The 19204-nt window shown below is 57.7% G+C and overlaps 3 protein-coding genes across 6 annotated transcripts in view; 1 reads left to right on the top strand and 2 right to left on the bottom strand.

Moving 5' to 3' along the window:
- POR (P450 (cytochrome) oxidoreductase) overlaps positions 1-3226 on the top strand; it is a 54487-nt gene extending 51261 nt beyond the window's left edge. For all 3 annotated transcript variants that reach the window (XM_012640284.1, XM_012640285.1, XM_012640282.1), the window contains exons 9-16: positions 63-179; positions 286-404; positions 1229-1410; positions 1547-1696; positions 1989-2259; positions 2333-2478; positions 2571-2656; positions 2737-3226. In XM_012640284.1, the coding sequence (XP_012495738.1) occupies positions 63-179; positions 286-404; positions 1229-1410; positions 1547-1696; positions 1989-2259; positions 2333-2478; positions 2571-2656; positions 2737-2881 (1216 nt within the window). In that variant the 3' untranslated portion in view covers positions 2882-3226. The remainder of the gene's footprint in view (positions 1-62; positions 180-285; positions 405-1228; positions 1411-1546; positions 1697-1988; positions 2260-2332; positions 2479-2570; positions 2657-2736) is intronic.
- A 7-nt stretch (positions 3227-3233) lies between these two features.
- Positions 3234-9474, bottom strand: TMEM120A (transmembrane protein 120A). 2 transcript variants are annotated; one of them, XM_012640287.1, is made up of 12 exons: positions 9299-9474; positions 7511-7629; positions 7194-7310; positions 5196-5255; positions 4917-5012; positions 4749-4838; positions 4505-4570; positions 4350-4411; positions 4153-4268; positions 3954-4018; positions 3782-3850; positions 3234-3694 (listed from the first exon to the last, which is right to left on the bottom strand). In XM_012640287.1, the coding sequence occupies exons 1-11, from the start codon at positions 9377-9379 to the stop codon at positions 3826-3828; spliced, it is 897 nt and encodes a 298-aa protein (XP_012495741.1). In that variant the 5' UTR covers positions 9380-9474; the 3' UTR covers positions 3234-3694; positions 3782-3825. The 2 variants fall into 2 exon arrangements, with proteins under 2 accessions (XP_012495741.1, XP_012495740.1); XM_012640286.1 differs by having other exon boundaries at positions 3235-3694; positions 4153-4245.
- Positions 9475-10823: 1349 nt separating this feature from the next.
- STYXL1 (serine/threonine/tyrosine interacting-like 1) overlaps positions 10824-19204 on the bottom strand; it is a 69648-nt gene continuing 61267 nt past the window's right edge. Inside the window, exons 7-9 of the mRNA XM_012640281.1 lie at positions 17609-17706; positions 15953-16065; positions 10824-11060 (exon numbers count right to left, since the gene is read on the bottom strand). Coding sequence (XP_012495735.1) covers positions 10929-11060; positions 15953-16065; positions 17609-17706 — 343 coding nt within the window. The 3' untranslated portion in view covers positions 10824-10928. The remainder of the gene's footprint in view (positions 11061-15952; positions 16066-17608; positions 17707-19204) is intronic.

Here is a 19204-nt window from a genome sequence, read left to right as displayed (position 1 = left end):
AGGGAGATCCAGATGCAAGCCCTGGCCAGTCACTGGCTTCTCTTCTCCACCCCACCCTCCAGCCCGTTTGATGCCAAGAACCCGTTCTTGGCTGCAGTCACCACCAACCGGAAACTGAACCAGGGAACTGAGCGACACCTCATGCACCTAGAATTAGACATCTCGGATTCCAAAATCAGGTACCAGCTGCCACCACCACCTCCCCTGAACCTTCACTCAGGGCCTCGTGGTCCAGGTCCAGAGCCATCCTTCCACCCCCTCCCTGAGTCTCGCATTTCCCTCTAGGTACGAGTCTGGGGACCACGTGGCCGTTTACCCAGCCAATGACTCTGCCCTCGTCAGCCAGCTGGGCGAGATCCTGGGTGTTGACCTGGACGTCGTCATGTCCCTGAACAATCTCGATGGTGAGTCCTGGAGTCAAAGCCACCCTCCCCTCCCTCCCAGGCCATGGTGCTGGTGGGGACAGGCCCCTTGGCAAGGCCCATGGGTGGAGCTTCTGCTCAGGCCTAAAGCCCTGGAACCCAAGGGCCCTCACCCCGAGACCCATGGTTATGGTCCAGGAGCAAACTCTGAGGTGGGGCAAGGTGGCTGCAGGGCTGCCTTCTCCTTTGGGGGTCCCTGCCCCATCTCAGAGTCCCTTAAGGGAGGGAGGGATGCCTGAGGCCTGCAGGCAGAGCTAGCCCCAGCTCCCCAGCCACCGTGTCCAGACTCAACTGCCCGCTGTGGGCCTGGGGCCGCTTCCTCCCTGCTCTTGGGCCTCCGTTCCTTCACTGGAGAACCACGGGTGTTGGCAACCCCAACAGCCCTTCTGGGCCCACTGGAGGGTGCGGGGTGCTGAGAGGCACCAGACTCGGGCCTGGGTTTGCCCAGGGCCTCTCAGGGTGGCCCCACCCGTGCCGGGGCTGCCACCTCTCACCAGTTCCAGAATTAGCCCTTGAGTGGAGCAGCAGGAAAGGGGCCGGGTTCCATCAGACTCGCAGAAGTGGAAGCACGGGGGGCGTGGGGTGTGCTGAAGCGCCTCCCCTAGCAAGATCCACCTCTGATGAGGACTCCCGTCGGCCTGAAGCCTAAGACCCGACCGAAAGCCCGAAGCTTTGCCCCAGGGCCAAGGAGGCACCAGGTGCCAGCTGGGCACCTACTTCCTACAGAGCCGGCTTTGGGCTTTACGGCCCCTGCCCCCGGGACATACCCCCAGGAGGTGGCTGCTCACCCCAAGTTCTCCCTGCAGAGGAGTCCAACAAGAAGCACCCGTTCCCCTGCCCCACCTCCTACCGCACGGCCCTCACCTACTACCTGGACATCACCAACCCACCCCGCACCAACGTGCTGTACGAGCTGGCCCAGTACGCCTCGGAGCCCTCCGAGCAGGAGCAGCTGCGCAAGATGGCCTCCTCCTCGGGCGAGGGCAAGGTACGCCTCTACGGCCACCCTGCCCCCACCTCACCTGCGCTGCAGCCCCCAGCCCACGACTCTCCCAGCTCCGTGGGTCCCAACTTCAGCCCTGTCCCTGTGCCCCCGTCTCACCACACGTTCTGTCTCCTTCCAGGAGCTGTACCTGAGCTGGGTGGTGGAGGCCCGGAGGCACATCCTGGCCATCCTGCAGGACTACCCGTCCCTGCGGCCCCCCATCGACCACCTGTGTGAGCTGCTGCCTCGGCTCCAGGCCCGCTACTACTCCATCGCCTCTTCCTCCAAGGTGAGGGCCCCGGCCGGCCGTGGTCAGCCCCAAGCTGGAGGCGGCGCGGGAGCCCCAGCCTTGCCCCAGATGCCTGGGCGGTTCTGAGGGCCCCGGGCTGTGGCTGCAGGAGAGCTGGAGGGTCAGATGCCGGCTGCTCTCCAGTCGCGGGAGGCAGTCGGGAAAGCTTCTGGGAAAGGGGCCTTTGAGGACGTCCAGGCTCCGAGAGCGTGAGGGGGCCCTGAGTGAGCGGGGGACTGCCTGTAGGACGGGGCCTCGGCACAGCAGCCGCGCTCACCGGGCCCTCCTGCAGGTCCACCCCAACTCCGTGCACATCTGTGCCGTGGCCGTGGAGTACGAAACCAAGTCTGGCCGCATCAACAAGGGTGTGGCCACCAGCTGGCTGCGGGCCAAGGATCCTGCTGGGGAGAACGGTCGCCGCGCCCTGGTGCCCATGTTCGTGCGCAAGTCCCAGTTCCGCCTGCCCTTCAAGGCCACCACACCTGTCATCATGGTGGGCCCTGGCACGGGGGTGGCCCCCTTCATAGGCTTCATCCAGGAGCGGGCCTGGCTGCGGCAGCAGGGTGAGTGTGCGGCCTGGGCAGGGGGCGGTGACAGACTGGGCGCCCACGCTCACCCTGGTCCGCTGCCGCCCAGGCAAGGAGGTGGGGGAGACGCTGCTCTACTACGGCTGCCGCCGGTCGGATGAGGACTACCTGTACCGTGAGGAGCTGGCGCAGTTCCACAAGGACAACGCCCTCACCCACCTCAACGTGGCCTTTTCCCGGGAGCAGGCCCACAAGGTGAGGCGGGGGTGCCGCGCAGGCAGGGGACACCCAATGGGGAGGCCACAGCGACCAGGCCTGCCTCACATGTCCACCCTCCCGGCCCCCAGGTCTACGTCCAGCACCTGCTGAGGAGGGACAAGGAGCACCTGTGGAAGCTCATCCACGAGGAGGGCGCCCACATCTACGTCTGCGGGTGAGTGGGGGCCGGGTGGCGCCTGCCTGCTCGCGGTGGCCCCTGCCCAGCCCCCACTGCCATCTCCTTCCTGCCCCTAGGGACGCTCGGAACATGGCCAGGGACGTGCAGAACACCTTCTACGACATCGTGGCTGAGCTTGGGGCCATGGAGCATGCGCAGGCCGTGGACTACATCAAGAAGCTGATGACCAAGGGCCGCTACTCCCTGGACGTGTGGAGCTAGAACTGCCCGGCCCCCCGGCCCCCACTGCCCCACAGATGTGCTGCCCCCGTAGTCACTTCCCCTTCCCTCTGCCAGGCTCCTGGGGGATTCCGCTCAGCCTTGCCACGGGAGGCAATGCCACCCGTGACAAAGACTCCTCTGGGCCTGTGGTGTGCCCTCCTGAGCCCCCAAGGCCAGGCTAGGTCCGGCAGTCCCACCCCACGCTTCGGGACGCCTCAGGCCCTTGGCAGCTGCGCAGAGGGCTTCTCTCAGCTGAGCTGGGCCTGGCCCCTCCATGTGATTTTCAATGAGTGTAAATAATTTTAAATAACATCTGGTCCTTGGAATAAAGTTCTGTTTTCTGTATTTGCCTGGTGTTGCTTGAACAGATTCCAGGGCCTCCACCTGGATCTACTTAACCCAAACCGCAGGAACCCCAACAGCCTGTGCCGTGGGGAGCACATGGAGCTTCCTCTTGGAGAACACAGACCTCAGGCCTCCTCTGTGCTTCTTCCTTTATTGAGAACCCTGGCCCCCAGCTCCTTGCAGGCTGGGACACAGCACCAGGTCTTCCTTCAGGGCCCACAGAGCCCACAAAACCGAGGGGAGAACAACAGAGACCCCCCCCCAGACACACACACAGGAGGGGTGCCTCCCACCCCCGCCCACAACACACGGGATACAGAGGCCCCTTTGGGGCCGGCAGGAGAGGGCCTGGCCTCATTCTTTCTTGCTTCCTTGCCGCTGACTGTGGAACTTCTGGTGCACCACCCGCAGGGTGGTGAAGAAGTTGCCGAGGAAGAGGAGAAGGAAGGGGAAGCCGCACATTAGCACCTGTGGGAGGAATCGGTGTGAGGATGGTCGGGGACAGGACCCCCACACCCCCACCCCAAGCCATCGTCTCGAGGGGCCCCGGCTCACCTGCCACTCCTTGCACTGAGGGTCCCGGGCCAGGTTAAACAACGTCAGCGCGTTATAAAGCTGCCAGAACTGAGAGGAAGGGAGCAGTTTTACTCAGTAAATCAAGTTCCTGCTCAAGCCCAAACCCAGAGCAGGATGAACAGATAGATGCGGACACACAGGTGCAACTCACGTGTCCAAAGAAAAGAAAAGGCAGCAGGAAGGTGAGGCCCCGCCACATCCAGGACTGGAAGCCCTCTGGGGAGAAAAGGGGCAGGGCACAGAATGACCAGGGACAGATGTGGGCACCGTCACTCAGACCTAGGGCGGGAGGAGAGGGGAGTCCGCCCCCAGCTGCCCGTCGGGATGCCAGCTGGGGCTGGCCGACTCACCCACGGTGAGGTCCATGGTGTGCCGCTCGCCCAGGGCCCGCAGGCGGTACAGGCAGCCGCTCTGGTAGTAGTACTGCAGGAACTGCACGAAGCCTGCAGCCGGGCGTCAGGGAAGGCTAGAGCCGCAGTTTTTCCCCTGCCCCCTCCCCCCTCCGTGGGCGAGTCCGGAGCTGAGAAGGGACCTCGGAGACACTCACTCTGGTACATGGAGAAGGACAGGAATTGGTTCCGGAACTTCTGGTACATGAGACCATCGGGCCTAAGGTAGAAAGCAAAGGGAGGTATTGGGACCTCTGGGGACTCCATCTCTCTCCAGTCCCGGCTCCCACCAGCTGATGCCAGGGCCACTTACCACGTCAACATGACTCCTGACAGGAACGTGGACACGTAGTGATGGAAAACCCACCAGCCTTTGATCCTGTGTCAGGGAGCCACCATCACACCCCTGTCCCCTCACAGGATCAGGGCTCAGGGACAGGGAGGAGGCAGAGGTGGGAAGAAACCAGTGCCCTGGCCCAGTCCCCGCTTCCCAGAGGGTCACGTGCCCTCCAAGGCGCCCACCCCAAGGAGCCCCAGGAGGGCCAGGCCCCGCCCACCGGGAGCCGTTGTTGATGAGGATGCTCTCGCGGATGGTCAGCGTGCAGTAGTACCAGACCAGCAGGAAGTTGAAGGCAGCATCTGTCACCCTGGGGAGGGTACAGAGGGTTGGTGCCACAGAGCCTGGAGAGGGTGCAGGGACTTGCCCCCAACAGCAGGACGCCCACCTGGAGTTGAGCAGGAAGCGGCAGGTGAAGGAGATGAGGATGAGGATGATGGTGAGGTAGAGCTTGAACTTCTCATACTCATCCTTGTAGGCAAACCTGTGGGGCACACACTTTGAGACAGGCCAGGATGCTGGCAGGGCCACCCTCTCCTCTGCCCCAGGACATGTTTTGAGGGTGCACAGGGCCGGCATGGGGAGCAGCCCCCGAGCCCCAGGGCTCAGCCAAGTGGAAAGTGCTTGGGATGGCGGGGTGCAGACCCAGCCCACGACAACAAATTACTTAGCCTGCTTGCTCAGGAGTGTCACATTGACGTTCCCCAGAACCAGGCTCAGGTACAACCTAGGGTAGGAGGAGATTGGGTGAGGAGATGCCCCAAGTGACAGAAAAGCCACGTGGCACAGAGCCCTGAGTGTGCTGAGCCAGAGTCTGGGCCACTGTCCCACCTGCTGCCTGCCCCATGGCCTTGGCGTAGGGCTCTGACCTTGGGCATGCTGCAGACCGACTCCACGCAATGCCCTGCGCCCCTCCCTGCCTGCTCCAGAGTCCCGACCAGGGTAAACTGAGGCCCCTGCCTTCCGTGTCTTGTGTGAAACTCCCCTACCTCGAGCCTCAAGAAAAGTCTGGCTCTCCCTCCCTGCAGATGGTCGTCCTGAGGGCCTGGCCCGTGGGTGGACTCAATGTCCGTGGGATGACCGCCATCTACCACCTGCCCCTTGCCACCTTGACTCCAGAACCTTCAGCCCAGAGCCACTTTAGCCCCCTACACCCACAGCCACACCCGGGACCTCCTCTCAACCCGGAGCAGCCTCCCTCGGAGACTCGGAGCTCTGGTTGTGTCCCGAACACCCGGCCTCGCAGCACCTTCTCCCCATCCAGGCCTTGCACGGTCTCCCGAGCCAGCCGAGCCCCACACCCCCTTCAGCTCCCACCAACCAAGCTCCACCGGCCCTTCTCCACCAGAGACACTCCAAGAAGTGCCAGTAAAGTCACAGCCACTTACTAAGCAGCTGCACCCAACACATGCACCCTTGTTCACGCTGGAGCCACGGGGACAGAGGCTCAGAGTGGTCAGGGGACTTGCCTGAGGCTGCAAAGGGATTCCAGGGCAGGGTGGGGACTCCAACCCAGACCAGCGAGGTGGCAAAGCCCCTGCACCTCCCAGCCCCCCCACGCAGGCCCCGCCTCCAGCTGCGGACACATTCCCACCGGGCTCCCCACATCCTTGTTCCGACACCCTCCACCCCGTCCCCCTCACCCCCAGCCCTGCCTGCGACGTCACTGAGAAAATGGCCTGGCCACTGATGTCTCTGCTGCCCTCCCCCAGGGGCATCCCTCCGTCACTCCAGCCCCTCTTCTGGGCCTTTCCCCGCTGTGGGCCCCTCCTCTCAGCAGGTGGATGTGCTCAGGTCTCTGCCAGGTACAAAGTAATACCCACGCTCCTCAAGCCTGCGCTAATTTCCATCCAGCTACTGGTTCCTAACTTCTCTTTCCACTCACAACCATGCTTCTAGAAAGAGTAGCCCAAACTTAGCTGTCTCCCCCCTTTCTCTCTTCCATCATCCCCAATATCGACTTCCGACCACACCCCCCCTCAATTGCACTAAATGATTCTTGCCACGATGTCATGGCTTCCAGGAAGTGCTCATCCCCTTCATCACACTCACCCCCACCCTGTCTGCTCTGAAGACTGACACGCCCTCCTCCCTCGCCTTCTGGGTCACGCTCTCTCCCAGCCCTCTTGCTGCCACACCCACCCCTTCTGCAAGTTTTGGCAGTCCCATCCATCCTCCCCGGTGACAGTGATGGCAGCTGACCTTTCTAAGTGCGTGTTTGGCCTGTCCCTCTCCCCTGCAGCCCGGCGCTACCTGGTCTGCTCGCTCCCTCTCGTCTCCCACCTGAGCTCCGGCTGCAGTTCTGCTCCCGGCCTTCACGTTCACCTGCTGCTACTCCTCTTCCTGTGTCTGTCTGGCGTACAGAAAGACTCAGCCAAGCATCCCTGACTCCAGGAAGCTCTTTCCAACCTCCACACTCCTTCCTCACCGTGCCCCCCTTCCCTGTACTTCCCCCACAAAGCACCTATCCTGATGAGCTGTCACTGTCAGCTGTGCTGTCTCCCCTGACATCAGGACTGTCTGTGCCTCATTTCTCAGCCCACAGTGGGTCCAGGGAACATTTGTTGATGGAATGACCAAGAAGCAGCACCCGGCTTCAGGCCTCTCTCCCCGGAGTGGCTGTGAACTGAGCTGGGACGTTGTGGGGGAGGGTGGGGGCCCTCACCCATTCTTCTTGGGCAAATAAGCCTCCATGTCAAAGAAGAGTCCTTGGCGTTCTTTCATCTGGTTCTCCAGCTCCTGCACAGCCTCCTCGGCCTCTGCTGGGAGGGAGGGTTTGCATCTGCAGGTGGGGCCAGAGAGTCAGAGCAGGCGGGCTCCCAGGCGTCCTACCTGACACCCTCAGGGCAGAAGGGCAAAACCGCAGGCCAGCGGGCCCAGGGTCACCCCATGACTCAGCACCAGCTCTCCCACCCCAGGTCAGATGCCCACACCCAGCCCAAGGAGGGGAGGGGTGGGTGGGGCAGAGCAGGGCATCCTAACTTCTTCAGGACAAGGGCTAACTCCTGGATCCGCTTCTTCTGCCGAGTGATGGAGCTGGTGCAGTTGTTCTGCAGTTTGGTCAGCTCCTCCAGCTTCAGGCGGTACAGCCGGTGGGTCTCCTGGGGGGAAGGGAGAAGGCTCAGGCTGGTTGGGGACCCACTGAGCCAGAGCCTCCAAGCAGGGCGTGGGGCATCAGCTCCCCAGGGCTCCTTGGGAGGGTCTCGGCAGGAGAGGAGGCAGAACTAGCAGTGCCTGCCTGGAGACCTCTCTGAGGTTGTTCTTCCTCCGAGGCAGGCAAGGAGCTGGGTATCTTCCTGCAAGCCCAGAAGCCCCCAGAGCACACCCTCCCCAAGAAACAGACCAGTTCCCTGAAGGTTTTCTTAGTATCAGCTCATCTGCTGGCTGTCCCCACCCCTACGGGGGCTGTCTGTCCCACTCTGGGTCTGGATTCTAGGCCCACAGTTCAGCTGAACCAATCAGGCTGCCCGAAGCCAGCACCTGCCCTCCAGGCGCCTGCTGCCTATCCAGCCTGCAAGTATAGGGGCAGCTCCTGTCATCCCAGGAGCCTCCCTGTCCTTGCAGGTTAAAGGTCATCAAGCTTCAGCCTTTGGGCCTTCGGCTCTAAGGGCAGTCCCCCACCCCTCCCCTCCCCTCCCTCAGCACCTTTGGCCCAGGGCTTCCCTGAGCACTTTGCCCTGGTGGGCGAATCTGGAAACAGCACAGCCTAGAAATCGGGCAAGGGGCAGAACAGGGGGAGCCAAGCAGGGGCTGTGGCCAGGACAGTGGCAGCAAGATGGGGAGCCTGGGTCTGCTTAGGCCTCTGGGGAGAGGCACCCGTGGCAGCAGGCTTGGCAGGGCTTGGGGGCAGCTAGGTCTCAATGGCGACAGGATGGGGCTGGACCCAGTCCAGGAGAGGCAAAGGCCTAACTGAATCACCAGCTGACCTGGGCTCTACTCTGGCTGGGTCTTGTTTCTCATGCCCAGGAGGGGCCACCGCACCCCCTCTGACCCCAGCATGTGCCTCCTCTTCCCACCCACAGCCACCACCCTCTCCTGCTCGAATGAGGCCAGCAGCCTCCTCCTTGGCCTCTGGACAGAACAGCCCCAGCGGCCCCTGCAAGCCCAATCCAGATAATTCCTCCCGTGGCTTCCCTCTGGCATCAGAGAGACTCCAATCCGGCCAGGCCCCCCGGTGTCCGTGCAGGGCCCGCCCCGCCCACTTCTCCCCTCACTGTCCTAGCGGCAGCCACATGGACCTGTCAAGCCCTGTTCCTTCTGAAGGCCTTGGTGGGCGCTGTCCCTCCGGCTGGGACGGCCCCACCCCAGTCCGGGCGAGGACTTCACCTGAACCCCACTTCCCCATCCAAGTTGACTCCCGCAGTCCCCGCAGCACTCAGCCCACAGCTGCCCGAGGGCGGCACCTTCGCTGAGGGATCGACCAAGGACGGACTCCGCCGTGCCTGACTCAGGCAACCGCCCTCCTGGGAGGGGATGGGTCCGGGTCGGGGTCGGGGGTCGGGCCTCTTTCCGAGGCCCTCACGGGAGGCCAAGGTCGCCCAGCGCAGTGGGGTCCCGCCAGGGTCACCGGGCGAACGGGGCTGCCGCCGGACGCTGAAGAGGCTGGCCGGGGACACCGGGACCGAGGGCCTCGTCGCCCTCGGAAGCGATACCAGGGCCCCTGACCCTGACCCTGAGCTCCCCGCTGCCTGAACCAGGAATGCCCGACCCTTGACCCCCTAGCCAGAGAGACGGGGCTCGGGGCCAATGGGCGTCCTCGGCAGCGCTCACCTGGATGTTCTGGAAGTCCTGCTGCAGATCCTCCCAGTCCCGCAGGCAGTCGCCCAGCGGGCCTGGGGGCGGGGGATGCATGGCTGCCGCTCCGGGAGCCCCGAGTCGAGGACCGGGCCGCAACCCCCGCCGGCCCCAGGCGCCTCCGCCGCCGTCCTCGTCGGCTTCCGGGCTCGCGGCGCGCGGGCACCAACGGGAAAGGGCTTGGCAGAGCCAGGCCCGCCCCCCGCCCCAGCCAATCCGCGCCCAGGGCGGGCCCGGGGCGGGGCCTCGTGCGCGACCGCTGCTCGTCCGGGACTCCTGGCCTAGACTCGGATGGGGGTGGCTGCAGCCCCTCCGGCCTGGGCTGCACCGGCCAGCCAGCCGCGTGGGGCAGCCCGCGGTGACCCGGCCCGTCATACTGGGAGCAAACCAAGGCCCGGGAGGTGACACCTGCCTGGAACGCTCGTCCTTGAATAGCTGCGCCTCTTCAGGGAAGGGATTGCGAGACTCTCTCCTTGGATTTTTACAGCGGGCTCCTTACTCGTCTCCCTGCCTCCAGCCTCACCTCCACTATCCCTTCACACAGCCACCAGACTGCCCTTCCTAACACAAAGCTAATTCCCTACCATGTCCTTGAACTTTGCGGTGGTTCTGCCCTGCCAGGAGGTCCCTAACCAGACGGAGCTCTTGCTCTGCAGCCAGCCCAGGCTCTGCTGCAACCCAGACCCTGACTAAAGCCAGTGCTGTCTGAAAAGCCCTTCTCCCTCTGGCAAAACCCCACTCCTCCTAGAAGGCTTGCCCTTCTGTTGGGGGGAACCTCCCACCCCCTCCATCCCTCTGCAGAGTCATAGAAGGCTGGATGACATTCATCTCTATGTCCCCAGACCAACCCAGGTGGCAGCAGGGAATGGCTGCTGGGTGGACTCAAGGCAGGTCCTGCATTGATGGACATCCTAAATTCCCCACCAGCCCCCTTGTCTGTGCTCTCTCCTGATTCCCAGGTTGTTCTGTGGGTGCTGCCAGCCTTGGGGAAGTGCATTTGGAAAACAACTCCCTTTAAGACCTGAAGAATTTCTAGAAACCTTAGGTGTGGGCTGTGGGAGAGGTGGGAATCTTTCCTTGGTGAACAAGACCAGGCAGAAATGAGTGGGAAGCAGGGGGGAAAATCTGTATCACGTGATTGTCAAGGGAACACTGATGTGCCCTCACTCCTGGAGCCTCCAGGAGCTCTGAGGCCTGGCATCTCTGGGGCTGCAGGATCTCCACCCATGGGCATTGTAACTTCTCCTATGGACCAACCAGGCAACCTCCAGGGCTCCTCCCAGCCTCCAAAAGGTCCAAGTCATAGAGGCCTGTGGGGCAGCTGCTCCAGCAGCCAGATGCTCTTCCCAGGGCAGCCTGAGGAGTGCAGTGTGGGTGGTCCGGGACGACAGGGATGTGGGTTCGCACTGAACCTGAGCAGAGAGAACCTGCTATGTGGAGTGTTCAAGGAGCCTGGGAAGAACCAGTGCAGGAGGCTGACATGAGGCTTCAGGCAGTGAAGGCCTTCTTCTTCCAGATCAACGTGAGTATACATACGCTGGCCCTCCGCCCACAAAAAGCCCCCGAGCAAAGTTCTTCAGCACCCATCGCTGGGATGTGGAGAAGATCAGTAGAGAGGATCCTTGTCGTCTGTGATTCGGTTTCCAAGGACGATCTGCTCCCATTGCAAAAGCTGAGTCACCAGGCCCCTATTTGGACGCATGTTGTTTTTGCACTTCTTGACGTGGGTCCAGGACCTCTATGAATGCAAAGACAGAAAGCAGATTTCAGGATTGGTCCTGGGCCCTTTCCACCTGGATCAGGAGGGACAGGAGGTACTTGCCCAGGGCCAGTAGCATGGCTCAAGGGCTAGACACAGAAACAGAAACACCCTGGGGTTAATTCATTAGGGCTAGGAGTCATGGGAACCAGCTGTGCCTTGTGCAAGCCCCTTTGCATCTCTGCTTCTAAATATGGGGGCAGAAATAATTCCTATTTCAGGCAGCTCTTGTGACAATTAAGACAACATACGTGAACCAACCTCCTGTGGATGGGAAAGCGCTATGCCAAGCCTGGCACACAATGCAGCCTCAACAAAGCTTTGCATTATGACTGATTGAATTAATGGAAAAAGAGAAGAGAGCTGTGGTCAAATTCTCTGAAGGAGGAAAACTGAAGCTGCCTTCTTTCAGGCATCCACCCTAAAGTGCAGGGAAGGTTATTACACGGGGAAAGATGAGCAGCTGGTCTCCATGTGGATTGAGGACAAAGGAAAAAGGCAAAAGTGGTGTGCCTTAACAAACTAGGACTAGAAGGAAACCACCTCAACCTAATAAAGGCCATATACAAGAAGCCCACAGCTAATATATCATACTCAATGGTGAAAAACTGAAAGTTTTTCCTCTAAGATCAAGAACAAGGCAAGAATGCCCATTTTCATCACTTCAACACAGTACTGGGAGTCCTAGCCGCAACAATTTAGGTAAAAAATAAAGATAAAAGGCATCTAAGTTGGAAAGGAAAAAGTAAAATTATCTCTGTTCAAAGATGACATGATCTCCTATGTAGAAAACTGTAAAGATTACACACACATGCACGCACACACAAACTGTTAGAGCTAATAAAGAAATTCAGCAGTTTCAGGATATGAAATTAACACACAAACATCAGTAGCATTTCTATACACTAACAATGAGTAATGGAAAAACATCCCATGTTCAAGGGTTGGAAGACTTAATATTGTTAAGATGTCGATGCTACCCAAAGCAATCTACAGATTTAAGGCAATCCCTATCAAAATCCCAACGGCATTTTTTTGCAGAAATAGAAAAATCCATCCTAAAATTCATATGGAATCTCAAGGGAACCCAAATAGCCAAAAACCAAAAATCTTTAAAAGGAAGAACAAAGTTGGAGGTTCACACTTCCTGATTTGAAACCTGATTACAAAGCTACAGTAATCAAAATAGTGTGGTACTGGCATGAAGACAAACAGACCAATGGAATAGAAGACACAGCCCCAAAATAAACCCTTACCATCCTTACATGTATGGTCAAGTGATTTTCGACAGGATGCCAAGACCATTCAGAGGGGAAAATGACAGTCTTTTCAACAAATGGTGCTGGAAAAACTAGATACCCACATGAAAAAAAAAAAAATTGAAAACAGGAAATTAATAAAGAAAATCAATGAAATAAAAAGCTAGTTCTTTGAAAAGATCAAGAAAATCAATGAGCCTCTACCCAAACAAAAAAAAAAAAAAAGAGGGAAGACACAATCACCAATATCAGGAGCTAAAGAGGGGACATCACTATAGATCCAATGGACATTAAAAGAATACTGTGAACGACTCCATGCCCACAAATTTGATTGACCAATTCCTTGAAAGACACAATCTGCCAAAACTCACACAAGGAGAAATAGACAATTTCAATAGGCCCATATTTATTAAAGAAATTGAATCAATAATTAATTACCATCCAAAATAGAAAACACTCAGCCCAGATGGGTTCACTGGCGAATTCTACACATAATGGAATATTATTCAGCCTCAAAAAGAAAGTATATAAGGTATCTAGAGTAGTCACATTCATAGAGACAGAAAGAAGAATGGTAGTTGCCGGGGGCTGCGAGGAGCAGGGAAATGGGAAGTTGTTTAACGGGAATACAGTTTCAGTTTCTCAAGATGAAAAAGTTTGGGAGATTGGTTGCACAACAATGTGGATGTACTTAACACTACTAAAATATACATTTACAAATGATTAAGATGGTAAATTTTCTGTTATGTATATTTCACCACAATTTTTATTAAAAGTAGTTCCAGGGGCAGCGCTGTGCAAGTTGTAAGTCTGACTTAGTCCTGGCCAGGTCGGAACAGGCCCTTAAGGAGGAACCATGGACCACATACATCCGCCACCCCGACTCCACACTCTCCTCCCCACCCCTACCCCCTTCTAGCCACAAAGCATCTGCTGGGACTCTCACAGCAAAGGCAGCAGGCAGGAAGGGCAGGTGCTGTCAGCTCCATTCTACCTACTTTGGTGACAGAAAGGTGAAGGGACATGCCCAGGTCACACCTGGTACAGGGTAGTGCCAGCCCAGGCCCTGTTCGGCAGCCTGCAAGGCCGGTGTTCTCCCTGCCACCCCGGCTTCTCCAGCTGGGTGCCTCCGGCTTTGGATTCCAGCTTTGCCACTTACAGCCCCGGGGCCTGGGGCCAGTTACCCAGCCTCTTTGCATCTCTCACAAAATGGGGATAATAACTATGCCGCAGGGTCACCGCGAATGTGTTCTTATTACACATAAATACTAAAACATCAAAGTTAGTTATTATGGAGCCTCCAGAAGTTTTTGGTTTTTTTTTTTTTTTCAATCTGTCTCTGAAGATTTTTAAGGGACAAAGCTATTCCTAGACACTGAAATTGATTTCTTGAGGGCATGATGGCTCTGGGATCCCACACAACCTTGCGCCAAAGCTCTGAAAGCCCAGGTTAGGGGTGGCTCTGGGTGTCAGCAGACCATGGGTGCCGGGTTCTTCCCATCTCACTCCCTGACCCTCCAACCCTTGGCCTTAGCACCTGAGGAGCTGGACTGGGCCCCAGAAAGCATTCTGTTGGGCCTGTGAGAAGCCCACTCTGAGCAGCCAGAGAGCATGACGTCCCCAAGCCATGGATGGGCAGCCTGACCCCCAGGACTCCAGTGCCACATACAATGGGAGGCAGGATCACTCCCCACAGAGTCAAGCCCGGGTCAACCTGTGTCGGCCACGCAGGGTGCTGCCTATAGCAGGAAAACTACACCACGCAAGAGCATAGGGGCAGTCCTCCCTGACCACGGCTCTTGGGCTGTGAGGCTTTTTGGCCATGAGTTCTTGAGACGGCATCTCTGACCGGAATGCTCCTGCAGGTGCCCCGCCGCCTTGAGGGCTGGGCCTACCTGCTGGGGCACTTGGAGGAGCTGAGCGGGAAGAGGGTCCTCCTCACTTTGCTCTTGCCCCAGCCAGCCCTGGCAAGTAACTGGTGACCTCTGCTGGACAGTAGACTAAATGTCAGAGTTGGGGGGCTCTGAAGACCTTTTTGTGACCAACCTTCTCTGTGGAAACCAGGGACCACAACAAGGCAGGGCTTGGTGAAGATCACCAGATTGGCCTCTTTCAAACTCTGGGAGAGCTCAAGTCCCGGAACTCCCCTAGGACCCTGCAAGCGGGTGAGCTCTGCCTTTAGCCCAGCTGGGCGGCAGCCAGCTCCCCGCCTTCTCCTCCTACCAGCTCGCAAGGCAGCGAGGGGGGCCCCTCTGAGGGCAGATTCTTGGGGAGGGGGCTGGAGTGTCGTCTCTGCACAGCCTTCCCTCCCAAGCCTTATCGGTGACACCACTCCCCACCCCAGTCCACACCCACATACTCCTCAAGCAGGCAGTGAGCTCCGAATGGGGGCCCCCAAAATTCGCCTTGAATGTGGTGAGAGAACAGGGATCTGGGCCTCACGTCCTCAAACCCCAGCCCCCAGCCCCTCTGATTTTGCACTCAGACTCTTTCTTTAAAATTGTGGTAAAATACATACATAACATAAAATTTACCATTTTAACTGTACAGGTCAGTGGCATTAAGGACATTCACGTTGTGATTCAACCATCACACCCGTCGCCAGAACTTTTTCATCTTTCAAACCGAAACTCTGTCCCCATGAAACACTGACGCCCCAGCGCCCCTCCCCCAGCCTCTGGCAGCCCATTCACCTGTGTCTATGACTTTGGTAGCTCAGGTAAATGGAATCACGCAGTGTGTGTCCTTTTGTGACTAGTTTGTTTCACTTAGCGTAACCCCCTCGAGGTTCATCCATGTTGTAGCAGGTGTCAGGATTTCCTTGCTCTTTAAGGCTGAATAATCTTCCACTGTATGTATGTATCATGTTTTGTGTATCCATTCACTTGTCCACGGACACTCGGGTCACTTCCACCTTTTGGCCATTGTGAATAATGCTGCCAGGAACATGAGTGTTCAAGTCTGTGTTTACACTTGTTTTGGAGGTGGAATTGCGGACATCCAAGACTTCTGAGCTTGCAGCTTCTCCCGCAAAGAGCACGTTGGGTCCATGTCAAAACCACTGGCAGATGGGCTCTGACCCTGGTTGTTCTTTGTTCCTCCCCTCTCCCAAGCACTCCCCTGGGCAGATGTGGAGGCTTTCCAGGTCCGACCCAAGCCCTCCAAGACCACGAACAGGCTGTGAGGTGACAGGCCAGGCCCCCTTCCCCAGAGAGGTGCCCAAGAAAGCACTGTCTGGGAGTTCTGAGTTCTGCCTCCCTGCTTCCCTTCCCTCCCTGGGTCCCAATGTCAGGTCAAGGAAGATTGTTGGAGTGGGAGCCTGCGGACGCCCCGTCTGTGCTGCAATCCTGTGACTCCGAGCCGTCCTCCCTAAGGTAACCCCAAACAAATGCCAGTGGACAGACTGATGGCAGTGGGGACCACGCAGAGAATGCTGCATGCCCAGCCTCAGACCTCTACCCTGCAACACTGGGACCTAGCCCCCAGATGCCGCCCTAGACTTGAGCCTCCCCCCACCTCCCCAGTTATTCTCCTTCCCACCCCGATTAGGGCCCGAAGCAGTGCTGGGTCCCTGTCCCTCCCAGGTCCCACTCTGGCCCCAGGAACGCGTACCTTCATGGTCTGATTGTGCTGGTGCATGAGGTAGGCCACAGCGGCCGCACAGCTGCGACTGATCCCCCTGGTGGAGAAGATCAGGACGACAGAGCCGAGCTGGAGGTGAATTTCTGCAGAAAGATAGGAGGGGGTCATGCACGGCCCTCCTCCCTGTGGGCCTGGGTGGCTGTCAGACACCGGCCTCAGAGGGCCCGTGAGGGAGTTCAGAACCAGCACAAGTATCCCGGGCAAGTCATGTGACTGCTCTGGGACACTTTTGTTGTCTGGCCTGGCTGGAAGTTCAAGAGGATCGTGCCTGGGCATCTGGCATTGTCAGCAAGGCCTGTGCCTGGCCTCCCAGGGTGGGGATGACAGGATTATGCCCCAAGGACACTCAGGCACTGACAGAGGCAGTGTGGCTTGGGTGCAAATCCACCCTGCCACTCACTGGCTGTGGGGCTTGGGCAAGTTACTTTAAGCCACAGTTTCCTCATCTGGAAGATGGAATAACAACATACTCCCCATCCCATAGGGTTTGGTTTTGCTCTGTACTTAGCCCAGTGCCTGGCACAGAAATGTCAGCTCTAACCCCTGACGCTGAGTCCCGTCCAGTGAGGGGGAAGGAGGAGATCTCAGCTGGCATGGGGGCTGGCCTGGGCACCTTCAAGAACTGAAAGAAAACACCAAGTGCAAAATCAGACTGTCAGGCTGGAGGACTCAGAGGTGACTCAGGCCGACTGAATGGGCACGGATGAAGCGACAGAGGCACAGAGCTATTAAGAACCGGCCTGGAGCTGCCCAGGGAGGCGGGGCTGGACAGGGGCCCTTTTGGGCCACAAGACTCTACCATCTCATGGTGGGACACATACGAAGTCTCAGTCTCAGATCCCAGTCAAGCGACAGTTGCCATCTGCTGGGCAAATAAGGGGTGGCTGGGCCACCAAAATGCCGTGTTCCAGCCCCTGGTGCAGCAGCTCGGGCTGAGGGCTGCTTTAGTGCCGGGCAGGCAGTCACGGGGGTGAGGGCCTCTGACCCGACTCAGCCCTGCTCTCTCCAGGGACCTTGCTCTCCTGGGGCCAATCTTGAGCCCTGAGAGTGACTGAAAAGTCTACCCGCAATGAGGTAAGTAACTGGTGGGCCTCACTTGTGCATGGTGGGAGGACAGAGGGGCTGGGTACAGACACTGAGGATCACAGAAGTCAGAGCCAGGGGTGCTCTGGAATATTCCTTCCTTCCCACCCCACCCTGCTGACCAGGGATGAGGGCGAGGATGGCGTGAGAGTCACCTCCAGGTCCCCAGAGCCCAGGCCAGAGCAGGCCTCCATGAACGTGTGCGCCCGTGGGTGGCCGGCACCCTTCTTTTACGACAGGCCCCCAGGACACAGCCGCCAGCCAGGGCCAGAACGCAGGGTGCTCAGCCCACAACCTGGTGCTCTTACTGCACCGCCCCACCCACCCTGGCCTGCGAGGCAAACGCCCCGGTTGTCGCATTGCTGAGGGCTCCCGAGAAGCTGGACTTGGCCTGGGGCCTGTCCACACTGACCAGGCGTGTGCTGGGCACTGCCCCTCCGCTCCTGAGCACCGGGAGTCGAGGCCAGGAACAGGTGTGTGGACGAGGCCACTCTGCTTCCTGGGTACAGGCCAGGGGCTGCCTGGTCAGGGAACGCTCCTCACCAATAAAGTGACAGAGGTGGCGAAAAAAGGGGAAAATCTTGGCTTCCGGGGAATCTTCTATCTGGACGTGCAGAAGCTTGTCAGGATCACCTACAAAACTAAATAGAAGGACCGCACAGGTAATCAGGCAGACTCGCTCGCGGCGCCACGTGACATCCCTTGTCCTCAGCAGGATCACGGGGGAAGGACGCCGGGCTAGCATCGGGGGTCTGTGCGCAAGTAATCGGACCTCTCTCAGAAAACAAGTGCCCACCTCATGGGGGTGCTGTGTGGATCGTGGGAAGTCACCTACGGAAAGCATTAAGCAATCCGCTTGGCATATACTATGATACACGGGATGTTATTATTAGAGACCCAAAACACGGTAGTTTCCTAGAATCGGGTGCAGATGATTAAATGAGGATGGGCAAGTGTACTGAATGGCCTCGGGGGATGAGCCCGCTGTGTCAGGCGGAGAGCACAGGCAGAGGGATGGACACGGCATGGCTGCCACTTTAGACGGAGTGTTCAGGGAAGGCTTCCCTGAGGAGGTGATGTTTGAGCAGGGGCTACCGGAGGAAAGGGAACAAGCCAGGCAGGTGTCTGCAGGGAAAGTTCCAGGCAAAGGGGAATGCAGTGCACAGGCCCCGAGAGGCAGTGTGTTTGGTGTACTGGAAAAACCACCGGGAATTGAGAGTGGCAGAGCTTTCCAAGTGAAGGGAAGGGGAGGAATGTGGTGTGGCTAACGGGAGGGTGTCTGCAAGGAGCCTGGCACAGTGCCTGGCATGCAGTAGATAAATCACATAGGGCCCCTTCCAGCTCCAAGGGGCTCCCAGTCTGACGGGCACATGGCCCCAATCCAATTGGCGAGGTGTTGGGATAAGGACCTGCACGTGATACCGGGTAGCTGGGGCAGAGGAAAGGCAGGGGGAGCTGGGGAGAGCTTCACAATGGAGGGGCATCTGGAAGGAGAAGGTTGAAGGATACAAGGTCAGTATATAAAAATCTATGAGATTTCTATACACTAGCAACAATCAGAAACTGAAAATTTACAAATACCATTTATCATTGCATCAAAAAAGATCAAATATTTAAGAAATCTGACGCAAGATGTGCAAGATCTATACACCAAAAACTAGAAAACATCGCTGAAAGACACAAAAGACCAAAGTAAAGGGGGAGAGAGATCATGATCATGAATCATGAACTCAACATTGTTAAGATGTCAATTCCCGCCAAACTGATCTATGGATTCAGTTCGGTCCCAAACAAAATTCCTGCAGGCTTCTCTGTAGAAACTGACAAGCTAATTCTAAAATTTATGTGGAAATACAAAGGAAACAACTCTGGAAAAGAAGAACTAAATTCGAGGCCTAACAGTACCTGATTTCAAGACTTCTTATAAAGCTACAGTAATCAAGAATGTGGAATTGGTGTAAAGAAAGACATAGATCAACAGAAAAGAATAACAGATCTAGATGTAGCCCCATGCATGGTCAATTATCTTTTCAACAAATGTTGCTGGAACAAAAAGCTACCCATATTCAAAACAATGAACTTTGCTCCATATCTAGCACCATGTACAAAATTATTTCAAAATGGATTATGAGGTGTAAA

This window comes from Propithecus coquereli, unplaced genomic scaffold (assembly GCF_000956105.1).
Source record: "Propithecus coquereli isolate 6110/MARCELLA unplaced genomic scaffold, Pcoq_1.0 Scaffold150, whole genome shotgun sequence".
NCBI classification, from domain to species: domain Eukaryota; kingdom Metazoa; phylum Chordata; class Mammalia; order Primates; family Indriidae; genus Propithecus; species Propithecus coquereli.
This window is presented reverse-complemented; position numbering and strand designations above follow the sequence as displayed.